This window comes from Athalia rosae, chromosome 7 (genome assembly GCF_917208135.1).
Source record: "Athalia rosae chromosome 7, iyAthRosa1.1, whole genome shotgun sequence".
Classification (NCBI taxonomy): Eukaryota; Metazoa; Arthropoda; class Insecta; order Hymenoptera; family Athaliidae; genus Athalia; species Athalia rosae.
This window is the reverse complement of record NC_064032.1, coordinates 41,199-60,148: the sequence shown is the minus strand read 5'-3', so window position 1 is coordinate 60,148 and position 18,950 is coordinate 41,199. Positions and strand designations below refer to the sequence as shown.

General features: G+C 36.5%; 4 protein-coding genes across 14 annotated transcripts; 3 read left to right on the top strand and 1 right to left on the bottom strand.

Moving 5' to 3' along the window:
• Window positions 1–52: 52 nt before the first annotated feature.
• On the top strand, window positions 53–2,929 carry LOC105685685 (testis-expressed protein 9). Of its 3 annotated transcripts, none has more exons than XR_007279506.1 (7): window positions 53–590; window positions 663–813; window positions 882–1,055; window positions 1,133–1,267; window positions 1,345–1,479; window positions 1,562–1,807; window positions 2,702–2,929. XR_007279506.1 is itself a non-coding variant. In XM_012400038.3 (7 exons), the coding sequence occupies exons 2-7, from the start codon at window positions 583–585 to the stop codon at window positions 1,643–1,645; spliced, it is 687 nt and encodes a 228-aa protein (XP_012255461.2). In that variant the 5' UTR covers window positions 56–429; window positions 521–582; the 3' UTR covers window positions 1,646–2,929. The 3 variants fall into 3 exon arrangements, 2 of the variants coding, with proteins under 2 accessions (XP_012255460.2, XP_012255461.2); XM_012400038.3 differs by having other exon boundaries at window positions 56–429; window positions 521–590; window positions 1,562–2,929; XM_012400037.3 differs by having other exon boundaries at window positions 1,562–2,929.
• A 418-nt stretch (window positions 2,930–3,347) lies between these two features.
• LOC105685681 (cullin-1) lies at window positions 3,348–8,877 on the bottom strand. Of its 5 annotated transcripts, none has more exons than XR_007279505.1 (15): window positions 8,118–8,405; window positions 7,091–7,312; window positions 6,817–6,976; window positions 6,511–6,729; window positions 6,187–6,441; window positions 5,821–6,114; window positions 5,469–5,732; window positions 5,212–5,391; window positions 4,971–5,120; window positions 4,758–4,876; window positions 4,574–4,694; window positions 4,371–4,477; window positions 4,073–4,292; window positions 3,784–4,000; window positions 3,348–3,615 (listed from the first exon to the last, which is right to left on the bottom strand). XR_007279505.1 is itself a non-coding variant. In XM_020852197.2 (15 exons), exons 3-15 carry the CDS (start codon window positions 7,252–7,254, stop codon window positions 3,920–3,922), a joined length of 2,334 nt encoding a protein of 777 aa, XP_020707856.1. In that variant the 5' UTR covers window positions 7,255–7,312; window positions 7,476–7,651; window positions 8,118–8,406; the 3' UTR covers window positions 3,348–3,919. The 5 variants fall into 5 exon arrangements, 4 of the variants coding, with proteins under 4 accessions (XP_020707856.1, XP_012255446.1, XP_012255447.1 ...); XM_020852197.2 differs by adding an exon at window positions 7,476–7,651 and having other exon boundaries at window positions 3,348–4,000; window positions 8,118–8,406; XM_012400023.3 differs by lacking the exon at window positions 8,118–8,405 and adding an exon at window positions 8,595–8,877 and having other exon boundaries at window positions 3,348–4,000.
• Window positions 8,878–9,016: 139 nt separating this feature from the next.
• On the top strand, window positions 9,017–10,091 carry LOC105685682 (signal peptidase complex subunit 1). Its single transcript, XM_012400027.3, has 3 exons — window positions 9,017–9,290; window positions 9,731–9,790; window positions 9,870–10,091. The coding sequence occupies exons 1-3, from the start codon at window positions 9,258–9,260 to the stop codon at window positions 10,050–10,052; spliced, it is 276 nt and encodes a 91-aa protein (XP_012255450.1). The 5' UTR covers window positions 9,017–9,257; the 3' UTR covers window positions 10,053–10,091.
• Window positions 10,092–10,682: 591 nt separating this feature from the next.
• On the top strand, window positions 10,683–18,515 carry LOC105685680. 5 transcript variants are annotated; one of them, XM_012400016.3, is made up of 10 exons: window positions 10,683–10,877; window positions 11,294–14,372; window positions 15,328–15,615; window positions 15,719–15,862; window positions 15,947–16,150; window positions 16,234–16,378; window positions 16,520–16,657; window positions 16,867–17,181; window positions 17,288–17,393; window positions 17,494–18,515. In XM_012400016.3, exons 2-10 carry the CDS (start codon window positions 11,334–11,336, stop codon window positions 17,663–17,665), a joined length of 4,551 nt encoding a protein of 1,516 aa, XP_012255439.2. In that variant the 5' UTR covers window positions 10,683–10,877; window positions 11,294–11,333; the 3' UTR covers window positions 17,666–18,515. The 5 variants fall into 5 exon arrangements, with proteins under 5 accessions (XP_012255439.2, XP_020707855.2, XP_012255438.2 ...); XM_020852196.2 differs by having other exon boundaries at window positions 10,683–10,996; XM_012400015.3 differs by having other exon boundaries at window positions 10,683–11,000.
• Window positions 18,516–18,950: the final 435 nt, after the last annotated feature.

The window sequence follows — 18,950 nt, the reverse complement described above, 5'->3', positions numbered from 1 at the left end:
CAACTGAAAGTAACACCATTTCAGATTCATTCTCAATTTATTTCTCATTATTTCCCATTTTTTCCGATTGTTTTTAAATTTAAAAAATTATTTTTCATTGGTGCCGCCTATTCTTGTTCTCCGTCCCTCTTACTTCCTGATCTAACCAAGCTGTGGTCAAATAACATGGAGTCAAATACGAAGTGTCACATTTTCACTATACCTCTATAGTAGAAGAGCCGTTCTCTGCAGTTATAATTGATGATATTGTTAAAAACAATGTCTGACGAATTGTTGTCTACGGAGAACAAATTTTACGTGATAAATGGAGAACTTGAGCGTAAAAGTAAAGCATTAATGAAGCATGTTGACTCCTTTGTGAATAACAGATTATTTCACAATAAACTTGACAGCGGAATATATCCCTCAGACGGACTAACGTCACGCGGGGTAAATAGCCAAAAATGCAAAAGTTGTGATCACGAAAATGATACCGAAAAAACTTTGAAATTCAATAAAATACAAAATGCACCCGTTTTAGTGATCAAAGACTTTCAAACCGATTCAAATACGTCGCGATTCTTAACGAAAACAAAGCAATCCATGGACAAGTGAGTAGCCGAACAAACTATTCTGCAGCATTCTTGGAATATCTATAAGTAAATAGAGGTAATTGGTTACAGAAGGGTATTAAAAGGCGATGAAAGTGTCGAAGAAACGTTTGGAAAGCAAGCTAATAGTGCATGTAACGACGCAGTGGTCAGATTTTTCAAATCTAAGGCAAAGATTCTAGAGACTGAACTGGGAGCAATGAAACTTGAGTATAAAAAGAAAGTGAGCCAAATTCCCACACAATGAAAATTTCCATCTATTTTCAATTATCAATTGATTGATCTTTCTAGTGTGATTACAGTAATGAGCTTCAAGTTGAGAATAAAAAAATAGACGAGGAGCGGGTGAAATTGTATGGAGAATTATCCATACTGAAAGATACTCTACTTAAAATCGAGGCCATCAATACCACTCAATTAACCAGCCTGCGGAAAAGCGAGAGTGAAATTATAGCATTGAAAAAGGTAGGGCGAATAGTTTCATTTATGATAACAAGATCCTGATGTTTTTCACCAACGGTATGATTTTTTTGAATTTGCAGGAGATTGATTCCTTAAAAAAGGAAATGAAAGTAATAAATCAGAATTCAACCAATTTGGGTGTCAGGCTGAACAGGGCTTCAGAGGATAATGAGAGGCTTCGCAAAGCCTTAAAATGTAGTCGATTAGATGAAAAAGTATATACTTCCACACTCGTAAATACAGTTTATTATAATAATACCGAATATAATTTTGTATCTTTCATCTATTTTAGGAGTTGAGGGATGAGAATCGAAGATTAGTTGAAATTAAGAAATCAGCTATTATAAACTTAGAAAAGCAGCGTATAGAATTACTACAAGCTTTCAAAAAGCAAATTTTGCTGATTGATAATCTCAAAAAACAAAGGGTGAACATTTATTATATTCTATTTATTCAATTTTCAAAAGTAGTCAAAAAAACTAATAATATTGTTTCAATCGCACCACTAGGCACATCTAGAGGCAGACATGCTAGTCACGTACAGCGAAGAAGAATTATCAAACCTTCTAAACTGGAAAGTGGATGACTTGTAGCAATAATTTTCTGTTCGAAAATTTAGGTGATTGGTTGATGCTGCTTAAAATTCATCCTACACGATGACTGGAAATAAAAAATGCAGACGTGCAACATGACATAGTAACCATACTAGTCGCAAAATGACTGATAACGATAGATGTTGAAAACGTCACATCAAGGTACGTATTTATACAGATTCGTTAGAAACTAAAACGATCACGATCCTTGTTCAATGGAAAACAGTATTCTCGTTCATGTCATACAGCCCATAAAATTGGTTACACTATGATTCCATGTAATTTATATCATTGAATAAAAAAAATTGTCAATGTAAATTACATATCCTAACATAACTAACTCAAATATACATTTTTTGATTAAATTTAATGTTATGCATCTTGCAGATTACCTGTATTCAGTTTTTACGGATCTTCTTTATTTCTTTTAGTTTCTTATTTTTTGGTCCGCGTTATCCAATGTCAATCTTACCAAAAGAATTTGTAGCAAACGCCTCTATATGATTATTCACTTACTTTTTTTTATTTTATTTAAACATAATTAGTATGTACACTACTCGACAAGTTTTACAGCTCCTCACCAAACATTTTTTTTTCTTCCATCATCATCCGTATGAAAAATTCGAAGTTGAACCCATTTCGGAGAGATTATTAATCGGTCCAATCTCCGATTTTTACCTACAGATATTCAAAATTATTTCACTTTTGCAAATCGGATGGTTTTCCTTTAGTTATTCATTCATTTTTGTCGTTTATTATTCTTGCCTCTGCCCAGCGCGGAACATTAATTTTCAATTGGTATTCTTTTGTTGCTTTATACTTATTTGAAATGATCGAATGAATAAGAAGAGTATCCTCATGAAACAAAAATTATTTTGTGAAACTTATCCAACCGGTTCCTACTGCCTACTCTAATTTCTTGATTCTATACTTCAAGATTAATTCCATAAGTAGCCATTTGAAGAATTACAATTTGTACCCCCTACAAACAATTTTAAAAATCAAAACGAAACAAATTCGAAAAATCAACTCACTGCAACTTGTCAATTTTTCTAGACTAAAAAATACTGAAAGCATTGTATGCATCACTCGGCAGCTTATATCGTTTGGAGGTGATGTTAAAGATTCTATTATTAATTGATCGTTCATATTGGAACTCACTTTCAACATCAATTGTGGTTTTATCGCGAATGATGTATGGTTCATGTACATTAGATCAATGTAATTCAATAATATGTATTACAAGTAATTAATAAAATTACAATATTGCGTGTTTCTTTTCAACGGTTGTCTACCGACTTTGCCATAGCGTGATTTTGAAACGTAAAAGCCTTGGGTAATAATTTTTAATTTTAAATATTTTGTTCTTTCTTTTCAATCTGAAATATAATGACACATCCAACGATAACGTATTCATCCAGTCGTTCGATTTATCTTGATGTAAACACTTGAAAATATGAGGGGGGATTTATTTAGCTATTTATTCATGTATTCGCTTTTTTTTTCTTTTGTCGTCAGCGGTTAGAATCTTGTTAATCGCGTCCTTATTGCACAGGATTTGAAAAAATAATTTTCTTCAAAAACTCATCTTGACATTTCTCAACAACATTCAGCATGTCAGTTATAGCAGAGAGATAGTTTTTCTATATTATTGATAAGGGTAGGGAAATTGAATGGAGATAATTAATTGAGAGTAACATAGTTGATTTCTCCTCTTTATTAGGCACAATAAGGGTGCAATTGATTCGATTTGTGACACTGATGATTGTTTGAAAGGTGATTTGTTGCATTTTTTTTTCTTACGTAGAAAAGGAACGGTGCGTGAGAACTTTCCGAGTTTTTATTTGTTCTTCCGCTGATAAAAGGTTCGTTTTGACCAATTTATTGGAGACGTGCTCGTTCATTGGGTAGATTATTGCGAAGAATAATGAGAATTCAATCGAAAACATGAAGTACTCGATGAAAATGTCCTGAAACAATCAGGGTAGATAAAAATAGCCAGGCACGACCGTTTGATGTTAATCTCAAATTCTTTGACGGATGTGATAACTATGAAACAATTTTATTGATGTGTTATAAAAAGCCAGTTTCTAAATGCGATCGATTGGACAATTCCATACAAGGGGGCTCTTTCTTACATATACAAGAACTTTGTGTGCGATGTAAATAATAAATATCGAAACATAGATTCAGCAACGAACGCGTATCGATGATAAAAGTAATTTTTCATTCTGGTAAGCAGCAGATTCGCTATTTGCTGTCTTCTTAAAAAGATCATGCTAGGTAACTGTACGTGTCCTTTTGGCCTTCTGTCCGTTCTAGATATTCTTTTTCTATTAAAATGTCTATACATTTCTGTAAAAGAAAAATGATTAAAATTCATCTGTAAACGTCAATTTTATCACGTGCGTGGAAAATGAAACTCACCTTAATAACGTGTACCCTCGGTTTGAATCTTAAGCTGAGCTGGTTTAGAACTTCCGCAACAAGTTGTTGATGTTTCAAAACTTTACGCATTTTCATAATTCTGACAATGGCAGCTTGAATAAGTAACTTACGATCTTCTTCTATGTGCTTATGAGTCGTTTCTTGTTCAACTTTCAGTTCAGTTTTCATCGGTATATTTATGTTCACTCTTAATTTTTTACTGTAATAAAAAACACTCGATTATGGTTCCAATGATAGTTCATAATATTACAATCTTCTCATTTTTTAGTTCACTCACTTTTTGTACCCTGTGAAAAGTTCGACATTGGACGATGGAGTTAAATCGGCATCATCGTCATTGGTAGCCGTAGTCAATAGCTTGGCTTTCAGAAGGATCTGAATAACCTTTGATAATGGCAAATAGAATATGTGTTAACAAAATAAACTAAATATCAGTGGAATCAAGATAAAATTTTTACGCAACATGCCAACTTATCGTACCTGCAAAAGAAACTCCATTTTGATTTGCGTAGCATCGCATAACTGCTGTACCGTCCAATGCGTAGCGCCATTGTACTGTAGTAACACTGCCATTTGGAAAGTAGAAGCTTGTAGAGTATACCTGTGTCGAGTAATTAATATTAATGAATCGAAAACCATAATACTTCATACGACCAAAATTCACCTGTTTTTAAAGCAGTTAGTATGCAGCTCCCCCTTGGACATGTTATACAACCAGTTTAATTTTCTTCCGCTATGCTGAGAGCTGTAGAATGTTGTAAACCTATGCACAGATCTTTCGAGCTACCGATAAAAAAGCGAGGTGATCGTTCAGTATTAAAAACAGTAATCTATGAATTTTACATCAGCTAAACAAACAGATAATGAAAAGACTCACCTCTGTAGGTAGAGAAAATGTGAATGATTGTTGGAACGGCCATGAACCAGAAGACAGCACCTGTATACTAAAGTCTATGTCTAGCAGTTCTGCAGAATTTACCAAATGCCTTCGGAATTGCTCATTTAAATCTTTTGACACCCCAATGTCCTATGATAGCAGAAATTGTTTGATGTTAAAACGGGAAAAAACAATAACAGTGCGAGGAAACAACTATCGTTTGTATCGAACATTTCCCTACCTGGAACATCCGCTGGAGCTTAGAAGTGTATTCAAATCCACAGGCCTGTTTGAGCTTGGAAATCATTGATGCCTCAGCATCATCGCTAGCTGACATATGCTGAACGAGTCGCTTCGCAAGCATTTTGCTATAGAATTTCTGGAATACATCTTTATCTTCGATGTATTTGAATACAACCATCTGGATAGATTGAAAAACTTTAATATCGATTTGTGGAACGGATGTCTAGATTCAAAATTCTCGGCAGGGCTACGTACAACTTGATTTAACGTGTCTTCCAGTTCAGCTTCCTCTGGATTCTTACTGCTCTTCTTAAGTAACAGATCACAGTACTTTGCCAATAATTCTGGTGATTTGCTACTGCTGTTTGCAGCCCTGGTAACGGCATTACTGTTGATAAATCGACCACATGCCTTGTCTAGTGCGGCAACAAATCCGCTGTCATTATTGAAGGCAACCAATACCAGAGCGTTATACTTCTTGTGAACTTCCAAGATAGTGTTCACGTATATTTTAGGATCCTAAAGCAATGGATATTTGTGAGTCTAGAGTTCAGACAATAATCTTTGTAATCAATTATTGCCAAGTTCGATGGAAAAATTAACTTACGTTGGCTGCAGAATCGCCACATTTATCAATGGCAGCTAAGCCCTGATTAGCTATATGACTTTCCAAAAGGTTACGTAATTCACCAAGACCATTTGGTATTCTAGCAACCAGCTGGTACATTCGACCTAAGTCAACATTTTTATCTGCGTTCAATAGATTCTGAAACTCCGAGTGAAAAATGTCCAAGTGCTTCTCGATAAGGACTCTTTCGCATGTTTTCGCCAACCGTTCATGAGTAGTTTGATGAAGATATACTTGCACACGTTTTTGTTCCTCCAATAACCTTTGTTCGGCCTGCATGAAATTTTATATTATCTGTCGCAGTTGCGTATAACGATATATGTTTTCAAAATAATGATCGAGTACCTTTTTCATGTACTCTGTAACAGGATTTTGACGTAAGAACTCTGTACTTTCGCGCATATAAAATCGCTCAGTGTCTTCGAGAAAAACATTTTCAAATGAGTCCTTGTATACCGTGAGATTTTGTCCTTTGGCACCTGGATCTTCTTCATTCAGTCCAAGTTCAACATAGCAATTAATAACGCCACTCACAAGACGGGTATTGATAGTCTCTCCATTTCTTTCCCGTTCTATTAATTTCAACACCGCGTTGGTCACCTGAACAAAAAAAAAAAGTTCTTAGCTAAGTATTTATTTCATATGTAACAGGAATTTGGTTGGATATACCTGCTTGTTGAGATGTTTGAATAAATTATCTCTCCACGTAACCAGAGCCAGCTGGTAAATCTCACAGATTCCTTTACGACCTTCTTCACATTCTCGACGTACCCAATGACGATTCAGATACGCACATACTCCATTTAATACTTTGCTACTGAACTGGTACTCCTCCCATTGTCGAGTATAAAATTGGAGCACATCCTCATCCATCAGGTCGACTCCATGCTAAGAGATTATTGAAAAGAACGTGTGAAAAAATCTAAAAATCATTTGCTGTTTCTAAAGAACACTTGGAATAATTTTTCCTGGCACCTTGAGCAAACTGATGAGATAGTTCCGAAGAAAGTCTCGCAAACGTTTGTATAATTCTAGGCCTACTAGCTGAGCACCTCCAGTAATTTGGCCTTTCTTACTCTTTGCTGATCTACTGTTCAACTGCTGATGTACGCTTGTGCAGTAATTATAAACATGTCTGTCGGATCATTCATATCATTAAGGAAATTCTTCAGCGTGTGAGCACCAAATTTATTGAAGATTTAACTTCTTATATCTCAGAATTAAATTGTACTACATGAGAAAAGGATACGTATACAGCTCCATGTATCTGGGTTTGGGCATCGTTTGTCGTTTATAAACTTGTTCTATACCCTCTCTAAGATCACCCCAGATTTGATCAAGATCAATTTGCTTTAAACCTTGAGGACCGCCTTGATGGCTCCCATTACCACCGGTGCTCCTATGTCCAGACATTTTAGAACCGAGTCCCTGTCAGGTCAACCTCAGTCTAGTTACTTGGTATTCAATAACTCTGAAAATTCATAAAAATTTAATAATCAAAGCGATACAACGATTTAATTTAAGTTGCATTCCCATGAAATCATATCTTGGACTCATCCACATTGTGATCACACTATTCAAATATTTTTCCAATTGAAGATTAACCAGACTATTTAGTGAGAGATAAGATTTACCATTCTTTTCTTCTATTACATTTTGAATTGTTTCCCCTATTGCACTTCCTGCTCCATTACTGAACGAAGTAATCTTTTCAAATAATTGATAGCTTTGTAATATTGCTGGAATGACTTGCAAAGATGAATAATCAAAGTAACCTTGCCAGGTACATTCTTATTCGAAGATTAAAGTCCTAAAAGTTTACAATATCAAAATACTTCCATTAAATGATGAAGCAAAAATCATCAACGAAATCCTACGTCGAGGAAAGAAGCAACAGCCAGTTGTGCGATAGCCGATCAAAGAGGTTTAACTTCTCAACAAATTCTTCAATGTCAAATACTGTCTGAGTGATATAAGTCATGACTTCTAAACAGAATTGATAATATCAGTGTAAAGGTAACAGGGTGGTAGAAGGGGATCAATTCCGTTATTGAAAAATCCTGATTACGAGAACCCGATTTCGTGGAAAAACGTCGCCGTAATAATGTAAAATAGAAAAAGGTAACTTTAAATAACGAAGCACAAGGGTGTAGCGATTGCTACTAGAGAAATTGTAAAACCGTCGCGAGATCTCATTGTCTCCTCAATGCCATTTTAAACCCAAGAATTTTTTGCTCTGTTTTTTTCAAAACTAAAAATCATCAAGGTTTACTCACCTGGCGCTAAGTTTACGACCACATAACTAACCGTTGCACTCTTATAATTAGTGATTCAGTATTAGAGGTAATTTGTTTATCGGGATACTAACAGAAAATTTCAAAGCACTATTTAAACCACATACACAGCTAAAACTCTTCCTTTGAAATCAGCGAATACGTATGTACGTGGTCACAAGTCGGTTATAATACTAGTGTACTAGCATACTCGGATTTCTGACAGGTTAAGTTAACACTGCAGCCAACTTCATGTTTAATAAACATTTGTAAAATACGACTGATAGAGATTTGGACTGATATACCTATCCGAAGTTCAGGAGAAACTTCTCTGCAAAGGTTGCGAATGTTGTTACTTGTGAACTATTTATACGCATAGCTTAATATTATTTTACGTATAGGAAAAATGTGATTTGGTTTTCTCCTGTTATTCACCATCAAATTACTTGACGCGATGCGAGATGCCGCGGAAAAACTTACACACATATGATTGATAAATTTCTTTGTATTTATCGGCTGGTTGAACTGCCTCGTACCGTCATTGTATTAAAAACAGAATCGGCTGTGGAGCGAGGATCGATGTAGGTCTGAATCACCGATATGGTCTGAATTCGTTGGTCGAGACGACATTGATATTCAAAGAATATTTTTTTGGACGTCTTATTAGGTTCCGTGACTGCAGCATTTTCGATCGTCCAATATTTGCCTCATGATCATTGTTCTTTTTGGCGTCAATTTTTATGTAAAAATAATGAATCCTCTTTGGCGACAAAAGCAAGCAAACTGAGAAAAGGTTTTGGTAAATCCTGCAGGAAAATATTGTTCCTGTTTAAAAATAAAGGATCGTTCAAGAGAATCATGGAGCTTCATAGGATCTATCGCCATGCATGTATGGTATGTCATAGGCTTGATTGTCAAGTGAAGCGTAGCGAAGTGTGTGTTGGTTGTATCGTCCGTGGTGTCGTCATAAGTGGTTCGTCGGTCTGCCATAGATGGCCGTAGATCCGCCACGTCAAGTGCTCATTTCTGGGCAATGCCAGCAACCAGTCAAATTTACACTGATATCAGAACAAATCTATCTGCTGAAGAAAACCACAGGGATTAACTCAATATTCGAGAAAAATTCATTAGAGAAGCTTATACATGGATTTCTTTGATTCAATGGCAACGCACATGGTAAGATATACAGGAATTGTTGATCAGGCCCAGATATGCTGCTTACATTTAAATTTGTCAGTCTTGTGATACGTTTAGCTAAATGAAGTTTCTAACCGTCGGACTAAATTGAGAATAAAATCAACTAGAGACAAAAATATTCGGCTTTCAGTAGAACATCGACTGGAGATGCTGTGAAATATTGTGCCCTCTGCAATACCAGTCGTCGCACGCGTTAGGTTAAATGGAATGTTGAAATGATGCATGTCTGTATGTGTTTACAATTGAACGTTTCACTCGGTAAAAAATTCTGTAAGTCCAGTTAGAGAAACGCTGTTCTAGCTATAGTGTCACCCTTGAGGCCCAACAGCTGTCTATTTTGCATCAGAATTAATTTTTGCTTTCCATACAACACTTGTACTGTCTAATAATCATTGGGCTACGAACTTTTTTTCTTGAAGGATTATGATGGCCAAGCCAGGGCCGAAAAACTGTCTCGTGTGATTGTCACACTTTTTGGAGTAAGTTCTATCGTTTTGCATAATTCTTATTGTAATTTAACGTGAATTATATCTGTTCAACCTGCTTTGAATTTTTCAGGCAGTTGGCCTTGTTTGGGGATACACGATACAGCAGTTTTCACAAACTATTTACATTCTCGGAGCTGGTTTTGTCCTAGCTGGAATAGTTACTGTACCCCCATGGTCGATGTATCGCCGCAAGCCTCTTGATTGGCAGAAACCTCAACCAGAAGTCCCCACAAAGTTCAAGAAGAAGAAATAATAACCATTGGAAGTGGAATAAAAGAATTAATATCTATTAGCTGTCAGTTTTATTTTTCTGAGTCAAAAAGTACCGAGGTATACATCACAGAATCACTGAATCGCAATGCTGATTCTGACACTGCAGCGTTCCTTTGAATATATCTGTGTGCCTGTACCACCGCTGCCTATGTTTCTACTACAATGAAAAAGCTCTTGACACTATTATAATATTGACTTATAGCTACGTCCGTGTACATACTACGTATGTACGTACGTAGTACAAATGACGGTTTTAATCTCATACAGAGTCAATGTTGAGAAATGCAGTTGCTAATCCAGCAATATCGTAAGTTGATAACAAAATGGTCCAGATACGAAGTTATGACCGTTGAGAGTTATACTATACTCTGAATAGAATGACATTTCACGTCTGCTAATAATCCGATAGGTAGAAATTATTTATTTTATGTATCTCCAGCGCCTGCATACCTAGCTGGAATTAGTTGACCTAGCCTCGAATTCGAAAGATAGAGGCGTGGCCCCGTTGCGCGAGTCGTTATGGCCCAACTCAACGTATTAAGTCGCAATTGCAAATAGATTTTAATTCTCGTTCACCGAAGAGATGTAGATTGTAAGTATGTACATACGTATGTACATACGTACGTACGTACGTACGTACAAACGCAAACAGTGTGTCATTTCCATTAACCTCCGGCATGAGGGCCGGGCATTGGATTAGCAGCCTGCCGATTGATCATTTTCCGGAAGATTGCAGTTTGACGTATATTTTCTCAAAATTCGACCGTCTCTTTAGGCAACGGGCGCTTTCTCGAGTAAAACTGTGGTATTACGTTCTACCAGTCTTTACTCTGTGGTATTACGGTTGGTTCATACGTCGTTCGGTCTCCATCAAAACAACGCACGAAGAGGACGTCAGTCAAATTGTTCAAATTATTTTTCCGTGTCGGTAAACGTAACCTAACCTTCAGTTTTACAACAAACATCAATCAACTGTTGACAGTGCCTTTGGAAATATTTTTTTTATAACAAAATATATTTACGCATTTAAACACCTAAGGCCTTTTGTCTTTTACTAAGGCACGTTATGCGACGTAACCAAATGTAACATAGCACAGCAGTATTACCTAACCTAAGACCTCTCCTCTCAGCCAGAATCTGGAGTCACACTCCTATCGAGCTTCCAAATTTCAAATGTAGGTAATAAATGAGGGATGATAATTTTCGTTTATTTGTCGACAGCGTTCTACTGGAGCTTGGAATCATGTAAAGTTCTGTTGAAATGAGTGGGACACATGCTCAGGAATGTTCCTATCTGAAAGTGGACCACGATTTCGAGTATCAGACCAACGAAGGGCGTCGTATAGTCATCAAAAAGGATGAGAAGCTTTATCTCATACAAAAGACTAATAATGATTGGTGGAAGGTTATCCGCAATTGGGAACAACGATCGTTTTATGTTCCAGTAACATATGTCCGAGAGTTGGGTAGAACAGCTCTACCCGAGGCTAATTACAAGGTTGATAAGACGGTTCGACAGCTACATGATAGACATGTTGTTGGACAAATATCAGAAGATTATTCAACCAAAAGAAAGGACGTTGAAGAATGGCTATTCAACAATGTTGGTATGTCCATAGGAGTGGCTATGGGTCATGATAATCAAGAAGACCACAACATAGTGAGGGATGTCGAAGATGCTAAATTAATAGAGATCAGGAGTAGAATCGAACTACAAAAGCAAATTCTTCAAAAGATCCACACAGGTGATGGTGAAAGCTGTGCAAAAATTGGAGAAACAGGTTTTGAGCAATTTACAAATCCGGTAAGAGAACTTCGAAACACTAAAATCGCTTCTATAGATGCAGCCATACTTCCTTTGACTCTCAAAAGTTCTTACACAAATGACGGGCAATTGACAGCTGCAATAGTCAATAGTAAATTGTCACCAATCTCAAGTTGCGCTGGTGATTCATTGAGAAAAATAAACGAAATTGACAGCTCCTCCCAACTTCAAATTGACCATGTCCTTAAAGATGATAAAAATCAACTGATGAAACACCTCAAAGCTACAGAATTATCACAATCTAGTAACTGTCAAAGATGCACTAAATTAAATCCATTGTTGAGTACAACCGATCAACGATCTGGTACAGCTGAAAATACACATATTAGGGATGAAAACCTCAGAGATCCGTTTGATGAGGAATCTGTTCGAGAAGGGCGCGATCTAAACCGTCACACCAACAGTGGCCCCCAACGCCACTTAGCAGAGTCCTGTGTTAAGAAAAACCTAACCTTGCCAATCTGCGATGGTAATGAAACATCCATATCATTGGTATCAGCCTCTCAAGAGAGTGATGGCTCTGAATATCCTGAGAATACAATGAAGTTTTTAAATGATAAGCGAAAATCTTGGGCCGTTCAAGAACTTATGAGTGAGTTGACCCAAATACGCAAGGAACGAGTTGATGACAACACCTCTAATCTCGTATTGAAGAGTGTCGAAATACAGGGCAGATTCGATCCTCTTGAGAAACTGACCCAAGAGCTGCATGATCTCCATTTGTCGCAGCCAGGAATAGCCTCTACTTTTGGCTCTGAGGCATCAAAACTGGAAAAAAGCAGAGATAGAAAGTGCATGACAGTTCACCGGACGTCTGCTTCTTCTGATTTTGGAGAGACTGTTGAAAGTTCTTTCAACAGCTTAAGCAAAAGTTGCCAGATACCGCAACAAGTCCGGCAGAGAAATGAATACGCAACTGATAAATCAGCTTCAAAAACAACTGGAATTCCACTGATCAATAGTGACTGGCCTTCTTTGAATCAAGCAAATCCTAAATTTGAGAAATATATCAAAAGGCAGGATGAATACAAAGAAGCAAATATACTGAATGACGAGTTAAGACTACCATCTGAGACCAAGACTAAACAGGGTGATAGAAAAGTATCTTTATCTGCTGATAAGGAGCATAACATATCATCTTATCAGGAGAATTCACAGCTGTTTATATCGGATAACACTACTTTCGACAACTTCGAGAAGCCAAGTTATTCAAATATTCCGATCGAGTCGCAGAATTCAGTCAAAATACGTCCACAATTGAAGTTAAAGTTACAGAGCACGGATAATAAAATAAGACTGACACCTTCTTTGGAGAAATTGGCCAACGAGATACAATTTTTACCAGCCATCAGAACTTTCGTTGTAGACGATGATAAACAACAATTTACACTGACGAAAAATAACTCACTCCAACGTGACGATAGTAGCAAAGAACTGCATGAGCTGGAAATACTCTCATCGCCTTTGATACAAACTCCTGGCAAAAACTGCAAACATCTGATGAATGCATCCCAAGATAAAGAGATGTGGAAGAATTTCAAGTTAAAATTAAATTACAATAGCAGTTCTAAGCCCAATCATCGCCAAAATAAAGAGGTTTCTACCAAAGATGTCGGCTATGAAGAGCATCATTTGGAAGATGGCAGGAGACCGAGTAAATCAAAGCTACAAAAATCTGCAACCTTCAATTGTGCTGTTGTTCCAGAATACTACAAACACTTTCAAAGACCCAAAAGTCCATATAGCACACTTAGGGTAAAAACAAACAGAAAAAGCTGTAGCCTAGAAGATGTAAGGCTTCTGGTAAACACAAAACTGAAGGGCACATTGGGCGTACAGGGTTGTGGTGGATCGAGCACTATTCCAAAAGATTTCAAGACAAATTCAAACATTGGCAAATCTGTGGTGAAGCCAATTCCAAGTCCTCCGCAGTCCATGTTCGACGATGAATTAACTCCTATTTGTAAATTTTCCCAAAACTTTCCCCAGGCTTTACCTGTATCAATTTCTAAAAGTTATGAGAACCTAAACAAAGACTTGACCAATACTAATGTCTTTGACGCCAACAAAAGCACAGCGATAAGCTTCAAAAATCTTTTATGCACCTCTGACAGTGGATCCGATGAATATTTACACTACAAAGCATTCCCTAAAAGTTTTGTAAGTCATAACGAGAACTTGAGCTTTAGCCCAGAGAAGATAATCAATGCTAAAGTAGTTGCTAGCTTGGAAAGCTTGCCAGTCATTAACAAAAGCATAACTGACGAACAAATATTGAGCTCCAATGTTAGCTCTGGAGCAATGTTCATTCAAAGTGAATCTGAGGCTTACGCTTTGTCTGAATTTTCTGACAATTCAAGTTCTGTAACTGTGGATCTTGATCGGGATAATTTCGTGAATCTTCCCCCAGGATGGAGTCAAGATTATGATGTGAATTCGAAACAAATCTGTTTTGTTAACGCTCGTGGAGAAAGGGTAAGAGAACATTTGTACTAAAAAGTTACTGGTAACGCAATAGTTCTTGTTCATTTCCAATTATCATGATCTTCGTTTTCTCTCTAGACAATAGCTATTTCTATACAGTAAAAAATATATCAGATCGTATACACATAAATTGTTGGGGCTATTGATTCCCTCCAACCTTAGAGCAAGCATTTATTGAACTGATGCTACTTCAATTCGATATGTAGTTGCATGTTGCGTAGTAGTATGTGATAGCAAAATCATGCCTCTTATCACCCGGTTTGAGGTTTGAAAAGTTTGCTGCGGAAGGATGTGGTTACGCAGAAAACGAATGTTGCATAAATAATGATAAGATAATGATATAAGTCAGAATATAGTAACAAAGCGGCAAGTCGTGTTGACAAAATTGCTGAGTAAATCAACAACATTTGGGTGTAATGATTCGAGGTAACAAGAACAGTGACTATGTTCATCAATTGACAGAAGTAATGAAGCAACTTAACTATAAGTGGTTACCACCTGATCTAAAAAGTAAAATGTTTGACAACTACAATAGGTATTGTGTGGAAACAATGTTTTCTACCTTTGATTGGTTGCGGGAAATTAGATTTCAGTGCTCAAGTGATCGCTACGATTTTGTGGAGATTAATAACGAGTTAGGTAATAAAGATGATAAGGTAATTAACACTTGTCATTTATTATGGTGTAGGAAAAGCATCGCTGACAGGTAATCCGGAGATATATAGTATCAGTCAAATTTTATAATTAGCCATACAATAACGTCTTACCATAAACACTATTGTGAAGGCAATGCATGATGCAGATGTCGTAAATATTTTACTAATTTCGAATAAGGTTGACAAAGCAAATTAATCCACATCAAATTGTTGATTTTGTCAAGCCTTCTCTAAAAAAATTCGTTTCATTGATATTTTCATATAGCCTTTTGTTGTTGCGTGTGTGACAGTGGTTCTCATCAAATGATGCGGAAGGAAAAATCTATTTCTTTGCGGAAAATAGTAACGAATCATCTTGGGTACTTCCCATCATTACCATTGACGAGCCAACTTCGGCAAATATGCAGGAGAATCATCAGAATATTGAATACAGAATCAGTTCTGCCAGTGAAAAGCTCCGCTTTGGAAAAGCTCGCAGTTTGGTTGTTGGACATCAGAGAGTCTCCATAAAGGACCCTACCGCCAGACGTTCGGGATCTATTTCTCACGACTGGCCTCAGTTATTCGATGGCAACATGGTGAGAGAGTTAAGGGCTAGCTGATGAATTGCAATGCAATGACAACAAAGTTGAACTCGTTTGTCGCACAGAACTTAGTTTTATATAAGAATTTCGATTTTAGTGCATTCTGAAGGAAGGGACTTTGCAGAGGACAAAGATAACCGAGAATGGAAAAAGGCTGAGAAAAAATTGGAGTACATCATATGTTGTACTCTCCGAACTGTTTTTGTTATTCTTCAAGGACTCCAAAGCCTTCTCAGCAATGGTGAGATGGGTTTGGTTTATTTCATATCTTGCTTTTGTAATACCATACGTATATTGTGCGAATAATTGATGACATATTCTGTAGAAATCCGGACAATCTGTAACGGCGAAGCCAGACATATCCGTAGACCTTAACGGGGCAATAGTCGAACCTGGTGACAAAGCAAGCAGCAGAAAAAATGTTTACATCATCAGCACTATACTTGGGCTACAGGTTTTGATCCAGAGTGACAACATAACGTTAGCCAACGAATGGTATGCGGAGATATACGACGTAATCAATAACCTGGTAAAATGAAAGATCTGCATTATATTATTTGTACTTACACTTGTGTATCTTTTACTTTATCTCGGCGAATATAATTTTTCTAGCCTTCTAGCATTGATGTACAGACAATGTCGACCCCTCTTACTACAGAGCGAACACGGGATACTAGAAGCAAAGTGCTTGTTTCTATTAATTCTCCGGATGATAATCAACATTCATCAAAAATTGGACGATCAAGATCTGTAAAACGTAAGTTGGAGGTTTGGTTACAAATGAACTACGCGAGTGAATAGTTCGATGAATCAGACTCGACCTAAATTAAAATGAAATAAGTCCGAAGTGTTTTAGATCTTTTCACTGTTTACATGCGCAATTTTTTCATCCTGATAGTTAAAAAGATTGAAGGTTCAACGGAAGATCTCAACGTTTCCTTGGTCGAACGACAAACTAAGATAAAAGCAAAATTAAAACGGTTCTTTCAAAGAAGACCTACCATGGACTCTCTTGTTAAGAATGGCATATACAAAGGTATTATTTATATTATGCTATGGAGTGTTTTATAATGTTTCATAGCTTTCTCATAATTACCGTTCGGATTACTTTACATCTAACTCGAAAAAATCCGGCATACTTTGCTCTATGTTTAATTGACGCATTCACTACAGATAAATCCGACAGAGGAGAAGGATATAGCCCTTTCAATCAGTGTGCGTTTCATAAAATGATTTTTTATTCAGATGAACCAGCTTTTGGTTCTTATTTGAAAGATGTCTGCTCACGCGAGCCTCCCATGGTACCTCGATTCGTGAAAGACTGCATCAGAATATTGGAAAGCAATCCGGAGAACATGAAGGCAGATGGCTTATACAGAGCTAGTGGAAACCTGAGTCAGATTCAGAAAATTCGTTTGCAAGTTGATCAAAATAATTTTAATATCTTGACGCAAGAAGAAGATGTTCACGTGCTGACCGGTGCTTTGAAATTATTTTTTCGAGAATTAAAGGAGCCCCTTATCCCCTACGAATTTTTTGAAAAAGCTTTAAAAGCAAGCAGTGAGTAGATTCTGAGTAACGATTACTCGGTCAGTTTAAATTTCTGATTGTGAATTACTTGAGCTTTGAATACCTCTAGTTAGTGACGTTTTTTTTCCTTCCAAAGTGTCCAAAAAGAAATTTGAAAAAGTTCAAACCTTCCGAGAAATCGTTCGAGCATTATCACAGACCCATTATGACACCTTGCAATTCTTGCTGCAACATTTATTGAGGTGAGAAGATGAGATCTAGCCATCCTGCTTATGTATATTTTTAATTATGTAAATATTGATGGAACTAAATAACATTTGTACAATATCTTGTGCTTTTCAGAGTAACCTTGTATCAGGAGTATAACAGGATGCACATACCAAATCTCGCGATTGTATTTGGGCCAACATTGATGTGGCCTGCTGTTGAGAGTGCAAACATGGCGTTGGATCTTATGCAGCAAAACTTGGTCATAGAATGTCTATTATCCGAATACGATAAAATATTTAAATGATAAAAGGCCGGAAAAAGAATTTACGATATGGTGAGGGGAAGACACATGCAGATTTATGTGACGAAAAAAGTAAGCTTCCTGAAGTCTACAATATTCTACGTGGTATAAGATCTTGATTCAAAAATTCCCATTCATGAGAGTTTGGAAGTTATCCAAGCTGGACGAAAAGACAGAATGTGATGACTACATTGTCCAATGACCTACACACGCGGCATCACATGTTTCAAGAAGTTTCATAAAGGATACACATATATTTTCTTAAACCTTTTTTAACGATTGATCATCCTTATTACCTCGATTATTTTCTTTCCTTCTGTTCATCAGTTCCATGACCCAAGAGTGTTTACTATTGCTCTGCGAGCATTCATCAGCACTCTGAATCAACCGCATGGTCTTATGAAAATTGATTGATAAGATAAGGAATAATTTACCAACATCATGTGAACAAAGTATTGTGTTAACTGTAGAAGAGTACATTATCATTTATTGTTGCGTATAGATCTAAAAATCTATACCTATTATAGTATGGTTTTTGTAATTATCTCAAAGTAGACAACATTGCAAAGAGTTTGTCAACTGTATCTATGCATTTGTTAAACACCACGTTATCTCTGGGTCCACAGTCTAATCCAGATCTGGTATGAATAACAATTTTGAGCACCATAACCGCACAGGTAATATAGTAAGGTGATATCAGCTGTGTAAAGTGATATCCAATATATGGAGTGATCAACGTCTGGTCCATGAAATAATGGATAGCAGATCTATAAACTAGTATTATATTGTTGCGTAATATATTACGATTTTCATTCCATAGTTTATTGAAAGAAATATATATTTTTCAACAATCGCTGTATTTTCGCACATTAATACTCCTGAACATACCTGAGTATAAATCAATACCTGAAATATTTGTAAGAGTGACTGATTATGAACGTTCCAACTCGTCTAAAAATAGAACCATATAAATATGTATCGCTGAATATGCGATATGTCATTCATTTCATATATGTCGCAAATTTTGTTAACTACCTGCGCTATTACGGGAAAAAGGGGTTCCCGGAAGCTCGGAACGTACCTGCAGAAGTATCGTTACAGTGAGAAAAACTAACTTTTCTGTGCACAGCAATTCCGAGTGATCAATTGATTGTGAGTAGAGTTCATTAAATTGCGTTACCTAATTTTTTGTAATATTTCACCTGATATTTTTCTTACAATTCTCTTCATGATAATATCCTAGAGCTAAGAATTATTCTTTTCCTTTTGTATCGAGGAATTATTAAAT